Here is a 20,469-nt window from a genome sequence, read left to right on the forward strand (position 1 = left end):
AATGGATAGTGGGAGGTTGCTAATGACAAACTTAACTCAAGAAGAAAGTGACAGGTTAAGGGTGGGGTCTGAGATTGTGATGAATTTCCTCACCTTTAAATCTGTTGTTATTCTCTGGTTCTCACTACTCAAGAATCTTACTCTCATCCTATTATATCCTAGAGTGTTCCTCTAGGGCAGATGGTGATAATGCTGCCCTGTGCATTCAAGGGTATACAAAACTTAGAAGCCATTCAAACAAAATAGTGAAAAAGTTCTTAACATTATGCAAGAGTCAGGGGTCCTAGAAATAGGGTTCAACTCACCTTGAATCCTTCCCTCTAGGGGAGCAGAATTGATAGATGCTCTCTAGCAGATCCCATCTTGGGGTGCCTGCGTGGCTCAGTCGGGTAAGTGCCAACTTCAGCTCAGGTCATGATCTCTTAGTTCGTGAGTTTGACCCCTGCATCGGGCTCTGCCCAGAGCCTGAAGCCCGATTCGGATTCTGTCTCCCTCCCTCTCTGCCCTTTCTACTGCCCCAGTCTCAAAAATAAATAAACATTTAAAAAAATTTTAGAAGATCCCATCTAAAAGGAGCCCAGCTTCCATAAAACCAGAGGAAGCACTGATTTCTTAAGCTGTGACTAGACATCCCTTCTGGAAAAAAATATCTGGTGAATTTCCAACAGAGATACAACAAAGGTTACTTTAAGGCCCTTCTGGTCCAAGTGGTTTCTGTCCACCTGCAAGGTAGATCCTGTTCCTAAAACCTCAGTATTTTTCAGGTAATTTTTCATTGTATAGCTTGCTTTTTGTTGTTGTTGTTTTTACATTACTGACTTCATCTGACTTCTAACTAAGATCCTTTTGTATCTTTTTAAAATGTAACCCACATTTATGGACTGGTTAACAAATTGGCATTTTTATTTTCCCAAAGCAAGGTTGTATTGTTTTATGTGTTTATTTATTTATTTATTTATTTATTCATCTCGCTGCCTTGCCCTTTGTCGCTCCTTGTAGACACCGTATCTCCACAAAGCTCTGTACCATCGCTCAGTTAGATTCGTACCTTGAGTGCATTTCCCACATCCAGGAATAGAGCATAAGACTTGGAATCAGAGTGCCTCGATTTATGTTCTGACTTTTTCACTTAATAACTGTGGGGCTATTTCTAAACCTCAGTTTCATCATGTGTAACTTGAGGCTAAAAGTATCCACACTTCAAAAATTGTTTTGAAAGGCTAAGTGAGAAGTCCATAAAAATGCTTCATAAACTCTGAATGACAGTACACATGTCAGGAACTGTTACTCCTTTTTCCCTTCATGACTGGCTCCCAAGATGACCCTGAATTAACATGACTGCTGTATCTTTTCCCTTTGGGAGCCAAACAGACTGTCTGCGTGTGATTGGTAAAAAGGCAGTGTTTCTGTTCAGTTTGTCCCATCTGCTCTGGTCAAATACTGATTCTTTAGCCAACGGCACAAAAGTTCACACTTGAGCTGTCATTCATTCAAAGACCAGGATAGGCTGAGGAAGTACCCTCCTTCCGAAAATCTTTCCTTAGTTCTGCTGGTGTCATGCCAGCATCCCCCTCGGATGCCCCAGGCTTGCGTGCCTGCACCATCTGCTCCGCTACATGCAATGAAGAGAGAAACCTTGGTTAACGCGTTGAACGCTCTTCCTTCTAGTAGGAAACAGCCAAACAATTAGTGGGGAGGGACAGCGTGTGAGAACGAACAGGATGAGTGAATGTAGAACATTGGCACAGAGCTTTTGAGAAAAAGGGATCTGGTTAAATATCACATGCTCTTACTTGATATTGTGGGGCCAATCAGCATATTTTTACCTACTGATATTAGGGCACTTCTGTTCTCCTCCACGTAAGAGAGTTCAAGCACCTCCCACTAAGCGTGGGTCTTGCGTGTATAAAATATATAGCTGTTAGAAAGTGTCTTTGAGAGCTCAGCCAGTCCAGCTGGTCCTTCGGTGGAGGGGGCGTGGGGCTTTGCTGACATCACACTAGTGGTATGACTGTGGTAGTCCGTCTCAGAGCACCTCTCCATCTCCTGCCATAATATGTTCCTTGTATCCAGCCCACATCCCTACCCCGATAACACAAAACCTATTTATTCCCGACTGTCCTTCAATAACAAAGGTTCCAGCAAGAGACAGGGAAGCATTCACATGCAGTGTCTGACTCTTGGGCAGAAAACAATTGGCGAGAACCCTTTCTGAATTACTGTGAAACATTTAAATGCTTAACTGCTTTGCTTAGGCTAGATCTGAGTTAAGGGGAGGACTTCAGAAGGTAACATCCCTTCATTTTTTAAATTGGTGGTTCGGCTTTTTTTTAAGTTTAATTATTTATTTTGAGAGAGAGAGAGAGAGAGAAAGAGAAAGCAGGAGAGGGGCAGAGAGAGAGGGAGACAGAGAATCCCAAGCAGGCTCAGCACTCTCAGTGCACTACCAGTGACATGGGGCTGGAACTCACGAACCGTGAGATCATGACCTGAGCAGAAATCAAGAGTTGGTTGCTTAACCAACTGAGCTACCCAAGGGCCTTGGTGGTTCAGCATTTTTTATGTGGAGTATTTGAATTTTTCTCTAAGTTGTTGTAATGTTCACATTGCTGCTCCTAAAGAGAAGTTCTTTCTCATATCTTTTTTAAAATTTTTCTTTTAATGTTTATTTATTTTTGAGACAGAGGGAGAGACAGAGTGCGAGTGGGGGAGAGGCAGAAAGAGAGGGAGACACAGAATCTGAAGCAGGCTCCAGGCTCTGAACTGTCAGCACAGAGCCCGATGCAGGGTGTGAACTCACAAATTGTGAGATAATGACCTGAGCCGAGGTCTTAACCAACCGAGCCACCCAGGCAGCCCTTTGTTGTATCCTAAAGTCATGTAAAACTTCATGTGGGGAGCACCACATGACCATTATGGATGTGGTCCATATTGATATATTGATATAGTTGGCAAAATAATGTTAAGTGACAGAAAGAAGAACCAAAGAAGGCAAAAAACATGAGAAGAGAATTCACAAAGGGTATGAATGTTTTTTAAGGCAGAGAGCTGAATTATTTGAAAAAAAGGGTTCAAACTCAGTGCAAAAAAAGACAAGTCCTATACTTTTTTTTTGGGGGGGGGGGTTGTTCATCTAATTAACAAAGCTTAGCAAAAGTAACTTGAGGAATGTAAACTGATTTACCACACTATTTCCACCACTCTCCAGCTGGATGACCTTGAGCAACTTGATAATATGTATCAAAAGGCTTAAACATGTTCATGTTCTTTTCTCTAGTAATTTTACTTTTATGAGTCAGTGTAGAAAACAAAAATATTGACAAGGTTTTTAGGCATAAAGATACATAAACATTCACACAACATTATTTGCAGTAGCAAAAAAATCAAAATTAAATATCCAACAATAAGAGAATAGTTAATTATTTCTACATAATATTGAGGAGTCATTAAAGTATACCTATGAAGAACTTTTGGTAACATATAAAATATGCTAAGGAAAATACACAATTTGTGTGTGTGTGTGTGTATGTGTGTATACATACACATACACATATATATGTATACAGGATATATATATATATTCACACATATATGTACACATATATGTGTCCATGTATATATATATGTAAACATATATACATACATAATTGTGTTTATGTATAAAAATTGTGTGTATGTATATTACATATATATATCTTAGTTCTATAAACAAATCTTGTGTGGAAAAGATACTGAAAAGAAACATACCAAAATACAAATAGTACTTTCCATTGGTTAGGAAAATGATGAATAATTGACACCTTTTTATACATCTTTCTGTATTTTCTAATGGAATTTATTACTTTTATACTCAGAAGAATGTATTACTTCTATAATCAGAAGAGAAATCTATTTTATTATTTTTTTTAATGCTTATTATTTTGAGAGATAGATGGCGCACAAGTGGAGAAGGGGCAGAGAGGGAGACACAGAACCTGAAGCAGGCTCCAGGCTCTGAGCTGTTAGCACAGAGCCTGATGTGGGGCTCAAACTCACGGACCACAAGATCGTGACCTGAGCCGAAGTCAGATGCTTAACCGACTGAGCTACCCTGGCACCCTGAAAAACCTATTTTAAAAAGAAAATAGAACACAAGTACATTGCATCAACTATCCCAAAATGCATCTGTGTTAATACCCAAAAATATATCTGTGAAAAACCTCCAAAGATAGCCTAGAGCAATGAAAGTAAAACAGTCTTTGGTTATTTTATTATTCTTAGTTTGTCTACAAAGTGCCTGTCATATCATATGCATTTAATAATAAACATTAAAAAATGAAAACAATTATAATAATGGTATTAGAGTGGATGCACCACAAAGGCAGCAATTTGTGTCCATTTTGTTCACTGATATACAGTGCTAGATACATGGTAGGCGTTCGCTAAGTGGTTGCTAATAAATGAATGAGGCCCACAGCCTGGTAAGCAGATCGGCCTGTGGAGTGTGGGGTTACATAGCTGGGCTTCAGTCCTACCTAGCTCCACCATTTGCTGGCTGAGTGATCCGGACAAGTTATTTAACTTCTCCTTGCTTCAGATTTCTCATCTATAGAATGAGGGTAAAATGGTGCATGTCTGTATTAGTTTCCCGTTGCTGCTTTTACACATGGCCATAAATTTAGGGGCTTAAAACAGCACAAATATAATTATCATCTTCCAGTTCTAGATCTCAATAGCCATAAAATCAGGGTGTTGTCGGGGCTGTGTTCCTTCTGGAGGCTCTAGGGGAAAATCCACTTCCTTGAATTTCACAGCTTCTAGAGGCAGCCTGCCTTTTTTTGGCGGGCACCCCTTTCACCATTGCCAAACCAAAAGGGAAACATCTTCACAGTCTCTTTGACCTCTGCTTGTCATCACACCTACTACTCTGACCTGGCCCCTTGCCTCTTTGTAAGAAAACTTAGAGTACCTGGGTCCACCCACGTAGTCCAGGATACTCTTCCCATCTCAAGATCCTTAACGTAATCACATCTGCAAAGTCCCTTTTGCCATGTTAGGCAACATATTCACAGGTTCTGGGGATTAGAATGTGGACGTATTTCTGTCAACCACACTGCTTTATGTGGTGGTTCTGAGGATTTCATGAGATAATTCATACTATAATTTTAGACCAGTGCCAGGAATATTATAAATATTCAATAATTGTTAGCTCTTATTACTTTATTATTATAGAGGAACTAGCACCCATGCTATTTCCCAGATATCAAAGCTCCAACCTCACATAAAGAATTTGTAAAGTTGTATAGATTATCTGTATGTGCCCTTAAGAAGTGTAACTTGGAGAGAATATATAAGTGAAGAAAGCTTTCTTGAAACCCCCAAGTATATATTGGGGCGCCTGGGTGGCTCAGTTGGTTAATCTTCTGACTCTTGGCTTCGGCTCAGGTCACGATCTCATGGTTCGTAGGATTAAGCCATGCTCTGAGTGCAGAGCCTGCTTGGGATCCTCTCTCTCCCTCTCGCTGCCCCTCCCCTGCTCATGCGTGCACATGTGCACACACTCTCTCTCTTTCTCTCTCAAAATAAATAAACAAACTTAAAAAAAGAAAGAGGGGCACCTGGGTGGCTCAGTTGGTTGAGCATCTGACTTCGGCTCAGGTCACGATCTCGCGGTTTGTGAGTTCGAGCCCCGCGTCGGGCTCTGTGCTGACAGCTCAGAGCCTGGAGCCTGCTTTGGATTCTGTGTCTCCTCCTCTCTCTGCCCCTCCCATTCTCATGCTCTGTCTCTCAATAATAAATCAATGTTAAAAAAACTTTTTTTTTTAAAGAAAGAAACAATGGGACTATATTAATACAACTTTCTTTTGTTGCAGCTAACCTACAGTAGGGTCCTGGCCCTGGACTTATGCTTTCTTATTTTTCATTATTGACATATAATTCACTTACACATAATTCACCAGTTTCAAGTGTACAATTTTGTGGTTTTTAGTATATTCACAAGGTTATACAACCACCACCACCACTGTCAAATTTTAGAACATTTTCATCATCCTCCCCAAAAAAACCACACATTTGTTAGCAGTCACTTCCATTTCTCCCCTTCCACCAGCCCTTGGCAACCACTAATCTATACTTTCTGTCTCTATGGATTTGCCTATGAGTCTATAGAACTTTTTTTAATAGTTAAAAGGTTTGTGTCTTTTTTGTTTTGGCTTTTGTAAAGAAAAGTAAGATTATTGTTTTGTTTGAAACAAAACATAAGTAACCCCCCACACCTGCCCAACCTCTCACCTGCCCCGTGGGGTACTGAGACTGCTGGTGCTGAGCAGGAGGCCAGGCTGGCCCAGGCTGAAGGAGAACAGCCAGAACTCTCTGTGTGAGAGCTTCCTCAGAGCCAGAGAGGAAGAGCATTTGGGAATGGAGTTTGGCTTGGTTAGGCAAAAAATAAAATTAAAAAACTGAACACACATGCCCACTATTATACAAATGGTGGCCAAGAGGTTGGAGCCATCTCTGGCAATTGAACATTTCTGTAAATGGAATCATACCATATATGACCTTCGTATCTGACTTCTTCTATTTAGCATTATGTTTACAAGATTCATCTATGTTGTAGCACATATCAGCACTTTATTCCTTTTTATGGCTGAGTAATATTCTATTGTATGGATATACCACACTGTATTCATCAGTTGATGGATATTTGGGTTGTTTCTACCGTGGGCTCTTATGAATAATGCTGCTCTGAACATTTGTGTACAAGTTTTTGTATGGACATTGAGATGTATATTTGGAATGGAATTCTCTTGAATATATGAGTGGAATTGGGGGTCATAGAATTTTGGGTTTGTGTTTAACTTTTTGAAGAACCACCAAACTACTGTCCACAGCAGCTACATCATTTTTCCATTCCCACCACCAGTGCCCAAGGGCCTCGATTTCTCCACATCCTCACCAACGCTTGTCCTTTTCCTTTATTTTTTTATGTTTAAAAAAAATTTTAGCATCATCCTGGTGGGTGTGAAATAGTACTATGGCTTTGCTTTGCATTTCTCTAGTGGCGGATGATGTTGAGCATCCTTTCATGTACTTGTTGGCCATTTGAATATTTTCTTTGAAGAAATGTCTCTTCAAATCCTTTGTTCATTATTTAATTGGGTTCAAACTTTTTGAAACCATAAAGTAGTAGTATGGTTAATATGGCATTTAGTCAAACAGTCACTCTATACCTTAGTTCTGCTTCAGTGTTATGTAGCAGTTAGCCTCAACTAGGTTAGTTTTGTGAAGATTAAGTTTCTCAGTTACTGTATCAGTTAGGGTTCTCCAGAAAAACAGAATCAATGGGAAAGCTCTAGCTACATCTGTAGTATCTATCTATCCAAGAGATTTATAGGTATTAAGGAATTGGTTTGTGCAGTTGTGGGGCAGCAGGTGGCCAGTCTGAAATCCCTAGGACAGGCTGGCAGGCTAGAAACTCAGGCAGGAATTCTACATTGCAGAACTGAGAATTCCTTTCTGTCCAGCAAACCTCAGATTTCGTTTTTAAAACCTTCAACAGATTGCATGAGTCCACCCACGTTATCGTTGGTAGTCTTTTACTTAGCCAGTTGATTGTAAATCTTCATCATGTACAAAATATAGCACCATCTAAATTAGTGTTTGACCAAACAACTGGGTACCGTAGCCTAGACAAGTTGACACGTAAAGTTAACCACCACAATTTCTTAAAATGATCGTGTTCACTTATTTTCAGAAAAATGGGACTAATGATGGAGACTATGTTTTTCTAACGGGAGAAGATAATTACCTTGACTTTACAAAGATTGTGGAATGGAATGGAAAAACGTAAGTGTAATGATTTTTATTTTTAATTATTTTTAAAATTTGAATATACTTTTTGAATATATTTAAAATTTGAAAATTTTAAATTTAAAAAATTTTTGCTTAAATTGCACATCTGCTTATGCGTTATTTCAAAAGAATTTTAACACTGTCATTTTTTGGGTGTCACGCTCTATAAATATGTAAAATATCTTTATAATTACTATTTTATAAATCAGGATTGGGGCAACACACTTTACAGATGAAATATTAGTGCTCTGTAGATTGATCTCAGCCGGGCATGAATTACAAGCGGCAACAAGTTTCACTTTCCTCGTGGTCATTGAATTGATGTGTAGCTGCAACACAGACACTTTAAAACCATTTTGTTTGGGGGCACAGGGAAGAGTTTCTCTTTTTAATTTAATATATGATTGTGTACTGTTTATGTGTTTTTCTTTAAAGATAAAATACATTCGAGTTCACCATTATGGTATTTCAGAAATATATTTTTTTTAACATTACTAAGAAACAAGCTATTTCTAAAAAGGAGCCAAGGCAGTTTGTAGTAAAGCCACGTATAAGACAAGATGATTTCTATGAGAGGAATTAGAAACCTCAGAGAGAAGAAGAGGGTAATTCTTTAGGGACTGAGGCAAGAGGAATTCTGTTCTTGAACATTAAATTTATATCCAAGCTTCCCAGAAAAAAATGGTGTGGAATATAGGGAAACCCTCTGTACTACCATCACAATTTTTCTGTAAATCTCAAACTATTTTTATTTTTATATATTTTTAATGTTTATTTATTTTTGAGAGAGAGAGGGAGAGAGAGCGAGCATGAGCAGGGTGGGGGTGGAGGCAGAGAGAGAGGGAGACAAAGAATCTGAACAAGGCTCCAGACTCTGAGCTGTCAGCACAGAGCCTGACCTGGGGCTCAAACTCGTGAACCTTGAGGTCATGACCTGAGCCAAAGTCGGATGCTCAACCGACTGAGATACCCAGGCACCTCTCAAACTGTTTTTAAATAAAAAGCTTGTTTAAATTTTTAAAAGTACACGTATCCATGTACATAAACGTATATTTGTGCATGTGTACACACACAGACAAACACATACACCAAAATAGATAAGATCCCTGAAAGAATATGGGAGAAACTGGGAACAGTGTTGCCCCTGGATGACCAGGCTTCTGGCCACAGGGAAATTTAGGTGTAAACAGGATATAGCTGGATTTTGTTTTAAACTCAATCTGTTGTTTTCTTCCCCATCTTTCAATAGCAGAGCGTAATCCTTTTAAATACTTAATATAATTATTGATACAATTATAGTATAATGATGTGTTATTTAATATATTGGACTTTTTTTCTGGTTTATGCCTACTCTACCCTCAGATTTTAGGGTTCATACTTAACAGTTTTTGCTGACAAAATTGCAAGTTGTCTATTGTCTCTTCTCCTCCCAAATAGGACGGTAATGTTACCCATTTTGTAATACATTATACCCATCTTCCATGATGTTCTTGCCTTCAACTTGTTTCACGTTCTCTGGAAGCCAAATATAAGCAGAATGTTTATCACTTTATAGTAATTAATTAAATGTACCAATGTATTTTATTAATTTTTTTCTTTTTTCTTTCTTGTGCATTTTTATTGAAATTCTACTTAGTTGACATACAGTGTAAGATTAGTTTCAGGTGTAAAATGTAGTGATTCATCACTTCCCTATAACAACCTATATTGTGCACTCCTTAATCCCCATCATCTATTTTTTATTACTTTAAGTTTTTATTTGAATTCTAGTTAGTTAACATATAGTATAATATTGGTTCCAGGAGTGGAGTTTAGTGATTCATCACTTCCATATAATGCCCAGTGCTCGTCATGACAAGTGCCCTCTTTAATATCCATTGCCCATCTAGCCTATCCCCCCAGCTCCCTCCATCAACCCTCAGTTTGTTCTCTATAGTTTTTTCTTAAGCATTTATTTACTATTTTTGTGTGTGTGTGTGTGAGAGAGAGAGAGAGAGAGCAAGCAGGGGAGGGACAGAGAGAGAGGGAGACACAGAATCTGAAGCAGGCTCCAGGCTCTGAGCTGTCAGCACAGAGCCCAACACGGGGCTCAGACTCACAAACTGCGAGATCATGACCTGAGCCAAAGCCAGATGCTTAACCAGCTGAGACACCCATGCGCCCCATGTTCTCTATAGTTAAGAGTCTCCTATGGGTTGCTTCCCTCTCTCTTATTTTTTTCCCTTCTCTTATGTTCATCTGTTTTGTTCTCTTAAATTCCACATATGAGTGAAATCATGATATTTGTCTTTCTGGGACTGACTTATTTGCTTAGCATAATACACTCTACCTCCATCCATGTTTTGCTCATGGCAAGATTTCATTCTTTCTGATGGCTGAGTAATATGCCATTATATATATGTGTATACACACACACACATACACACACACACACACACACATCACATCACATCTTAATCCATTCATCAGTCAATGGACATTGGAGCTCTTTCCATTACTTGGCCATTGTTGGTAATGCTGTTATAAACATTGGGATGTATGTCTCCTTTCAAATCAGTATTTTTGTATCCTTTAGGTAAATATATAGTAGTGCAATTGCTGGGTCATAGGGTAGTTCTATTTTTAACTTTCTGAGGAACTTCCATATTGTTTTCCAGAGTGGCTGCACCAGTTTGCATTCCCACAAACAGTGTAAGACGGTTCCCCTTTCCCCACATTGTCACCAACATGTGTTGTTTCCTGTGTTGTCCATTTTAGTCATTCTGACAGATGTGAGGTGGTATCTCATCATGGTTTTGATTTATATTTCCCTGATGATGAGTGATGGTGAGCATCTTTTCATGTGTCTGTTAGCTGTCTGGATCTCTTCTTTGAAAAATGTCTGTTCATATCTTCTGCCCATTTCTTAACTGGATTTTTTGCTTTATGGATGTTGAGTTTGATAAGTTCTTTATAGATTTTGGATACTAACCCTTTATCAGATAGGTCATTTGCAAAGATCTTCTCCCATTTCATGGACTGCCTTTTAGTTTTGTTGACTGTTTCCTTCACTGGGCAGAAGCTTTTTGGCATAATGAAGTCCCAATAGTTCATTTTTTGCTTTTGTTTCCCTTGCCTCCAGAGACATGTCTAGCAAGAAGTTGCTGTGGCCAGTGTCAAATAGGTTGCTACCCATGTTCTTCCCCAGTATTTTGATTGTTTCCTGTCTCACACTTAGGTCTTTCATCCGTTTTGAATTTATTTTTGTGTATGATGTAGAAAGTTGTCCAGGTTCATTCTTCTGCATGTTGCTAACCAGTTTTCTCAACACCATTTGTTGAAGAGAATGTCTTTTTTCCATTGAATATTCTTTTCTGCCTCGTCAAAGATTAGTTGATCATATAGTTGTGGGTCTATTTCTGGGTTTTTCTGTTCTGTTCCACTTATCTACGTGTCTGTTTTTGTGCCAGTACCATACTCTCTTGATGATTATAGCTTTGTAATAAAGCTCGAAGTCAGAATTGTGATGTCTCCAGCTTTGCTTTTCTTTTTCAAGATTGCTTTGGCTATTTGGGGTCTTTTATGGTTCCATACAAATTTTAGAATTGTTTGATCTAGTTCTGTGGAAAATGCTGCTGGTATTTTCATAGGGATTGCATTAAATGTGTAGATTGCTTTGGGTAGTATAGACATTTTAACTACATTTGTTCTTCCAACCCATGAGCATGGAATGTTTTTCCATTTCTTTGTGTCATTTTCAATTTCTTTAATAAGCTTTCTATAGTTTTCCATGCACAGATCTTTTACCTCTTTGGTTAGGTTTATTCCTAGGTATCTTATGGTTTTTAGTATAATTGTAAATGGGATCAGCTTCTTGATTTCTCTTTTTGTGCTGCTTCATTATTGGTGTATAGAAATGCAACAGATTTCTGTACATTGATTTTGTATCATGTGACTGCTGGATTTCTGTATCAGTTCTAGCAGTTTTTTGGTGGAGTCTTTCAGGTTTTCTACATAAGGTATCATGTCATCTGCAAATAGTGAGAGTTTGACTTTTTCTTGCCAATTTGGATGCCTTTTGTTTCTTTTTGTTCTCTGATTTCTAAGGCTAGCACTTCCAGTACTATGTTAAATAACACTGCTGAGAGTGGACATCCCTGTCTTGTTCCTGACCTTAGAGGAAAAGCTTTCAGTTTTTCTTCATTGAGGATGGTATTAGCTATGAGTCTTTCCTACATGGCCTTTATGATGTTGAGGTATTGTTCCCTCTATCACTACTTTGCCAAAGGCTTTTTATCAAGAATAGATACTATATTTTGTCAAATGCTTTTGCTGCATCTTTTGAGAGGATCATATAGTTCTTGTCTTCTTTTATTAATGTGGTATATCATGTTGATTGATTTTTGAATATTGAATCTACCCTGCAGCCCAGGAATGAATCTCACTTGATCATGATGAATAGTTCTTTTAATGTTCAGTTGGATTCAGTTTACTAGTATCTTACTGAGAATTTTTACATCTGTGCTCATTCTCCCTTTTAGTGGAGAATTCTCCCTTCATCCTGGTTTTGGAATCAAGGTAATGCTGGCCTCATAGAATGAGTTTGGAAATTTTCCTTCCATTTATATTTTTTGAAACAGTTTGATTTCACTCTTTTTTAAATGTTTGGTAGAATTCCCCTGGAAAGCCATATGGCCCCGGACTTTTGTTTGTTGGGAGATTTTTTTATTTGATTCAGTTTCTTTGCTGGTGATCAATTTGTTCAGATTTTCTATTTCTTCTTGTTGTATCTTTGGTCATTTATGTGTTTATTGGAGTTTCTCCATTTTTTTCCATATTGCCCAGTTTGTTGGCATATAGTTTTTCATAACATTCTCTTATAATTGTGTTTCTATGGTGTTGGTTGTGAGGTCTCCTTCATTCATGATTTTATTTATTTAGGTCCTTTCTGTTTTCTTTTTGATGAGTGTGGCTAGAGGTTTATTGATTTTATTAATTCTTTGCAAGAGCCAGCTCTTAGTTTTGTTGATCTGTTCTAATGTGTTTTTTGTTTGTTTGTTTCTCTATCATTTATTTCTGCTTGAATCTTTATTATTTCCCTTCTTCTGCTGCCTTTAGGCTTTATTTGCTGTTTCTTTTCTGGCTCCTTTAAGTGTAAAGTTAGGTTGTATATTTGAGATTTTTCTTGTTTCTTGATAGGCCTGTATTGCTATATACTTCCCTCCTATGACAGCTTTTACTACATCCCAGAGATTTTGGACTGTCATGTTTTCATTTTCATTTGCTTCCATGTATTTTAAAGTTTCTTCTTTAATTTCCTGGTTAACCCATTCATTCTTTTTTTGTTTTAATGTTTATTTACTCATTTTAGAAAGAAATAGAGGGAGAGGCAGAGAGAAAGGGAAACAGAATCCCAAGCAGGCTCCACATTCTCAGTGCAGAGCCCAATGAGGGGCTTGAAGCCACAAACTGCAAGATCATGATCCAAGCCGAAATCAAGCACTGGACACTCAACTGACTGAGCCACCCAGTCATTCTTTAGTAGAATGTTCTTTAACCTCCATGTATTATGGTCTCTCCAAATTTTTTCTTGTGGTTGACTTCAAGTTTCATAGCCTTGTGGTCTGAAAATATGCATGGTATTATCTCAGTCTTTTTGTACTAGTTGAGGCCTGATTTGTGACCCAGTATGCAATCTATTCTGGAGAATGTTGCATGTGCACTCGAAAATAATGTGTATTCTACTGCTTTAGGATGAAATGTTCCAAATATATCTGTTAAGTCCATCTGTTGTGTCACTCAAAGCCATTGTTTCCTTATTGATTTTCTGCTTAGATGATCTGTCCCTGCTATAAGTGGGATATTAAAAATTCCCTACCATAGTTGTACTGTTATCAATGAGTTTCTTTGTGTTTTTTTTTAATTGATGTATATATTTGCATATTTCCAAGTTGGGGCATAAATATTTACGATTGTTAGATCTTCTTGTTGGGTAGGCCCCTTTATTATGATATAGTGTCCTTCTTCATTTCTTGTTACACTCTTTGGTTTAAAATCTAGTTGGTCTGATACAAGTATGGCTACTCTGGCTTTCTTTGGACATCCATTAGCATGATAACTGGTTTTTTATTCCCTCACTTTCAATCTGGAGGTGTCTTTATGTCTAAACTTAGTCTCTCGTAGGAAGCATTTAGATGGGTCTTGGTTTTTTTTGGGTTTTGTTTCTGTTTTTTTAATCCATCTGATGCCCATGTCTTTTGATTGGAGCATTTAGTCCACTTACATTCAGAGTAATTATTGATAAATAAGAATTTAGTACCATTGTCTTACCTCTAAAGTCACTGTTGCTAGAGATTTTCTCTGTTCCTTTCTAGTCTTTGTTGCTTTTGGCCTTTCTTTCCTGCTCAATGAGTCCCCTTTACTATTTATTGCAGGGCTGGTTTAGTGGTCATGAACTTCTTTAGTTTTTGTTTGTCTGAGAAACTCTTTATCTGTCCTTCTATTCTGAATGACAGCCTTGCTGGATAAAGGATTCTTGGCTGCATATTTTTCCCAGTCAGCACATTGAATATATCATGCCACTCCCTTCTGGCTTGCCAAGTTTCTGTGGAGAGATCTGTTGCTAACCTTATTTGTCTTCCTTTATAGGTTAGGGATTTATTTTCCCTTACTGCTTTCAGGATTTTTTGCTCATCTCCGTATTTTGCAAATTTCACTGTGATGTATCCTGGTGTTGGCCTGCTTTTGTTGATTTTGATGGGAGTTCTCTGTACCTTTTGGATTTGGATGTCTGTTTCCTTCCCAAAATGAGGGAAGTTTTTGGCTATAATTCACTTGAATAAAACTTCTGCCCTCTTTCCCTTCTCTTCTGAGACTAATATGATACAAATGTTATTATGCTTTATGGAGTCACTGAATTCCCTAAGTCTACATTTGTGATCCAATATTTTTCTTTCCCTATATTTTTCAGCTTCGTTATTTTCTATAACTTTGTCCTCTATATCACTTAATCTGCTTCTTCCATCTTTGTGGTCATTACATCCAGTTGGTTTTGCATCTCAGTTATAGCATTTTTTATTTCAGCCTGACTAGTTTTTAGGTCTTATATCTCTGTGGTAAGGAACTCTCCCTGGTATCTTCTATACTTTACTCATACTTTTCTATACTTCTTGTTCTTTCTTTTGGGATGAATTCCTCCATCTTGGCATTTTGTCTAGGTGTCTGTCTTCTGTGTATTAGGAAAACCTGTTATGTTTCCCACTCCTGACAGTAATGTCTGTATTATTTTTTTAAATGAATTTTAAGGTCAGATTGGTTTCCATACAACACCCGGTGCTCATCCCAATAGGTGCCCTCCTCAATGCCCATCACCCACTTTCCCCTCTCTCCCACCCCCATCAATCCTCAGTTTATTCTCAGTTTTTAAGAGTCTCTTATGATTTGGCTCAAGTAATGTCTATATTAAAAAGACATTCTATTCTGCCTAGTGCCTGATGCTTCAGAAAATGTTTCTGGTGTATGTTGTGTGTTATCTGCTGTTGTGTTTTGGCAGCTCTTTCCCTCAGATCAGTCTTCTGCAGAATTTCTCCTTGCAGAATGGGGAGTGTTTGGATCTTGTCCACTGTGTGGCAAGTTTTAATTAGTGTATTTTGGTCTGCTTGTCAAGAGGCTAGATCCTATATCCCCTAGACTGAAACTTCGCAGCACTCTGTGGTCAGTAGACCTGGTGGGTGCAAGGGGTTTGTGCTAGTCTGCTGGGGGAGGAGCCTACTGCTGCTCTGGCTCTCAGTGACACTTGTCCTAGTAAAACACAAAACAAAACAAAACAAACAAAAAACATCCGCAGAGTGCAGTGGAGCAGGGCTTAGTGTAAGAGGCTCAAGCCTCTACTGTGGGCATTGTGCCTCTCTCTGTAGTCTGTCTGTGCTGATGGGTGCAGTGAAAAATGGCATCAGCCAGCTCTCATCCCTGGAGAGGGGAGTTCATGCCTGCTGCTCTTCAGGAAGCCCTCACAGAAGAGCAAACAATCTCTCCCCCATTTGTCCCAGGCTTCCCTCAGATCCCTGCTTCACCCTGTCTGTGTCCCAGCCATCTGCCCACATGGCAGCACAGTGCTCCAGTGTGCCTGCTGGGTTTCAAAACTCCAAATTTTAGGGACCCAGAGTGGCATGGTCCCACACTAATCCTCTGGGAGAGGGTCTCACTGTACTGTGGCTGGTGCCGGTTTGTCCCAGAAGGGCAGTCACTTGAAGGCATGGGGGTTGGAGTTTATGGTAAAGCGCAGCAAAAAGTCAGTGTCTCAGTTATCTGCCCTCAGCAGGCACCTCTGCTCCTCTGCTAATGAATGGGGCAGGTCAGTGGAGCCCACCGACTCTTTTGTCCCTGGAGAGGCAATGCCACCTCTCCCAAGTGCACTCCAGGAAGGGGAACTGTCTCTCCCAGTGTGACCCAGGGGGTCCTCAGAGCACACTGTCTGTTCCCGGGCCTCTGCCTTCCTTCCCCACAGGAGCACCTCTACATCCACCAGTCTCCATCCCCGGGGTGACACAGACCTCTGAAACTTCAGACTTTGGGCTCCACTGCTTATAAAATCTTGCAGTTATCAGCCCCTCTCATTTTCCCCATCAGTGGTCTTGGGGAAGTGTTTTTCTTGTGCAATGCCCTGCATGCTGTGTTGTCTCTCTCTCTCTCTCTCTCTCTCTCTCTCTCTCTCTCTTTCCCTCTCTTTCCCTCTCTCTCTCTCTCTCTCTCTCTCTCTCTCTCTGATCAGGGCTCCCTCCCCTCCGCAGCACCAGTGATTCTTTTCTCCCCCAGATCACATCTCCACACCTCCTACCTTCCACAATGTGGCCTCTTTTCTCCCTATAGTTGTGCACTTTGTTCTCTCAGTCTCAGATGGATTTCCTGGGTGTTCACAATAATCTGGTATTTATCTAGCTGTGTTTGAGGGAGGAGGCAACTATAAGGTGCTCCTACTACTCTGCCATCTTAATGCCTTCCTTAAGAGCTGAACATACCTGTCCTGAGGTCGCCTGTCAGTGAGCTAGCTCTGAACAAGGCTATTGTCATGCTAAATTGAATCAATGTTTTAAGAAAATGGGTATTTTAAGCCTCTGCATCAGATACTCTTTTTTGAAGGAAGGGAAGAGGATGTTTCTGGATGTTGCCTCTATCAGAACTGATTTGGGGATCAGGTGCCTACTATTCCCCCTCTTGATCCAGTCCCTAACCAGCACCCCCCTTGTTTCTGTGTATGAATAAGATTCTGTGGGTAGCTGGCTCCCAATTAAGGCTTGAAAAATCCTGGCCATCTGAAAAAAATCTCAAATCAAATTTGATCATTTGGGGCACCTTGGTGGCTCAGTCAGTTAAGTGCTGGACTTTGGCTCAGGTCATGATCTCACAGTTTATGGGGTCAAGCCCCGCATCGAACTCTATGCTGACAGCTCTGAGCCTGGAGCCTACTTCAGATTCTGTGTCTCCCTCTCTCTCTGCCCCTTCTCAGCTCATTCTCTCTCTCTCTCTCTCTCTCTCTCTCTCTCTCTCTCTCTCAAAAATAAATAAACATTAAAAAAATTTAAAAATTTGATCATCTTGACCCTTTCTTGTGCGTATCAATTCCAGGTCACTTGACTGGTGGACAACGGACAAGTGCAATATGATTAATGGAACAGACGGAGATTCTTTTCACCCGTTAATAAACAAAGATGAAATTCTTTATGTCTTCCCATCTGAGTTTTGCAGGTAAGGACTTTATAAATAAGTTATTTGACTACAAAACCCCTCAAAATGTGAGGAATATATGCAGCTACCCTTAACAGGCATGGCCATTTGTGCTTAATCAGTGATAAATGCTGATGGCATATTGAGAGACAGTGTGGTATAGTGGTTCACAGGCTCCAGAGGTTGACTGCACTGGCTGGTTTGAATACCAGCTCCAACACTTACAGCTCAGTGACCTTGGGAAAGTTATTCAACCACTCTGTGCCTCACTTTCCTCATTGGTAAAATAAGGATAGTTGTCTACCTTAGGAGTTGATATGAGGACAAATGAGTTACGGTTAGTAGAGCACTTAGCCCAGGGCATGTCAGAGAGTAAACAATGTTAAGTGATGGCTCTGAGTTATTATGATATGCTCTGTCAAGCATGAAACTTGACCTGGTCTTCTTCCAGTCAACAGATAACCTCTGTATAGAAGATAAATAAATCAAACTGCTGTCCCTATTTCAGAGTTTATAGGTATTAGCTATCACCTTCCCTTAGATCATTCCTGCTCTCACTTGCCCCGTAAGCTCGCTCTCTCTCTCTCTCTCTCTCTCTCTCTCTCTCCGCCTGCTCCTTCATGATTATGGCTCCTATTTGGGAAGAAGGCATCCTGCTCTCCACCCTGATTCCCATTCCCCCCATCACCATTGCCCTTTCTCCGCCCTTCACCCTCAAACGACCCAAATGAATGGCTGACTCATATAGTCTCCATATCCTCCCCACTCACCCAAGCCAGGCTTTTTATGAAACTTCTCAAATTCCCAAGTGACCTAGCTGCATTTGATGCTGTTGATTCAATATTATCAAGAATTGCTGTTCTGGTGGTGTTTCATAGCTTACATAATTGCACCACCTACCCAGCCAGCCCTGCCAGAAATATTGTTGATACTATAAATCTCCTTTCTCTCCTGCATTGAATCTGCTACCAGGTGCTGGGATGGCTTCTCAGAAATAGCTCTTGTATTGGCCCCCACCTGTCTGTCCCTGCTGCCTGTGCCATGGTTCCCACCCTTCCAGCTCTCCCACAGAAATACCACAGCCCCCCTCTAGCTGGCTGCCCTTGTCCATACATATTTGTGGGAGGACTGAAGGAACAGAAAATGCATTTGAATGCAGTGAGTGAAATAAGACAAACTAGAAAGGTAGTAGGAGGCTTGTTAAAAGATTTGGCACAGAGGAAACACATTCTTATCTGGCATAACCACTTTTGAAGGGCCATTTGGTAATTATTAGTAAAGCCAAAGACATGCAAACTCCATGGTGCTTCACTGTTCTCCTACGTAAGCTCGCTGGCCTGAAGAACCCTTGTATAGACGTGTAAGGAGGCATACACAGAAAAGTCCATTGCATCACACTCTTAGTAGTGAAAAATTGGAAGCAATCTAAGTCTCTATAAAAAGAATATAAACAAATTGTGTATTCATATGATGTAATATCATGTAAGATTTAAAATGTAAGAATCAGACTAGGTAATATTATAAATCTCAATAATGAGATATTATATCAATATTATAAATCTCAATGATGTTGAATGAAAAAGCAAATTACAGGAAAAGAACTCGGTGTACTGTGTATAGAACACATAAAAGTAGCAGACGATGCCACATGTTGTTTATGAATGTGCACGTTTGTGAAAGGATGAACACCGGCAAGGGAGGGATGAACCCCAAGTTCAGGACAGTGGCTACCTCTGGGGATGCAGAGGACTGGAATCAGGAGGACTGGAATCACGAGTGTTATACAGACAGCTGCAGTTATAGCCATAATATATTTTTTATTTACCTGACTAGTATTTGTTGTAAAAGCTATTTATTATAATACTTTCTCTATTTTTCCGTTTGCCTAAAATATTTTATTTAGGAAATGCTATAGGGGTGGGATGTGACTGGGAGGCAGCTCCCATGTTGTCCCAAACCCTGCGAGACATATCCCACCTCTGGTTCAAAGATGAAAAAGCCAGACCCAGAAAGCCATTCCTTTGGGCTTCAGATGAAGGACCACTTGAGACAGTGTCTGTGAGAGTGCTCTGTCACTCAGGCGCTATGCAAATACAAGGGTGGTTAGTATTATGTGCGATCACTGACGCTCAGTAAGGACTCAAGACAAAATTAAGTTGAACTCCATTGAAATAAATGGCTGAAATAATAAACATTGAAATGAATTCCAGAATATGGACACTATTTTTATTTGAGGCAAATGGGTATCAGTATACATTCAAATCAAAGATCTGTCTAATGGGGCACTTTTCAAGTGCTTACAAAATCTACCCAGCCAAGCCCTTTGTGACCTTTTCTGCTTTTGCTTGGCCTCTGCCCTTGCTTCTGCTTCATCCACGCTGGCACATGTCCATGCTGGTCTAGATGACTCTTTTATTTCTTTTGATGTGAGGCTCCATCCTAAATGTCATCTTAATATCCTACCACACATTTTTTTTCTCTTGGCCTTGTTTGGCTGTTACTACAGTTGCTACCTCTTAAACAAATTTCGTTATGATTCACCGTCTGCACTGAGTGGGTTGAGTTCCTTTCAAACTTTGTAGCTTCGTTTACCGCTTTACCCTGTAAGCTTTAGCCATGTTGTACCTGAGAACGGTTGTTAACTCACTGGTTCGGGGCCAGTTACACTGACCAGAGCCCACACTGACTTTTCATTCTTACTTCCTAACAGATCAGTGTATATAACCTTCAGTGACTTTGAGAGTGTGCAGGGACTGCCTGCTTTTCGGTATAAGGTGCCTGGAGAAGTACTAGCCAATACCTCGGACAATGCTGGCTTCTGTATACCTAAAGGAAACTGCCTGGGCTCAGGAGTTTTGAATATCAGCATCTGCAAGAATGGTAAGAGCTCAGAGAAGGGACATACTTATGAGTGTCTAGAATGAAGGGTTAGTGTTC

At 39.8% G+C, this 20,469-nt stretch overlaps 1 protein-coding gene across 1 annotated transcript in view; it reads left to right on the forward strand.

The window, feature by feature from the left end:
* Nucleotides 1-20,469, forward strand: part of SCARB2 (scavenger receptor class B member 2) — a 76,545-nt gene that overhangs the window by 38,827 nt on the left and 17,249 nt on the right. The window contains exons 5-7 of the mRNA XM_030313647.1: nt 7,733-7,824; nt 17,434-17,553; nt 20,243-20,412. Coding sequence (XP_030169507.1) covers nt 7,733-7,824; nt 17,434-17,553; nt 20,243-20,412 — 382 coding nt within the window. The remainder of the gene's footprint in view (nt 1-7,732; nt 7,825-17,433; nt 17,554-20,242; nt 20,413-20,469) is intronic.

Source organism: Lynx canadensis, chromosome B1 (assembly GCF_007474595.2).
Source record: "Lynx canadensis isolate LIC74 chromosome B1, mLynCan4.pri.v2, whole genome shotgun sequence".
Taxonomy (NCBI): Eukaryota; Metazoa; Chordata; class Mammalia; order Carnivora; family Felidae; genus Lynx; species Lynx canadensis.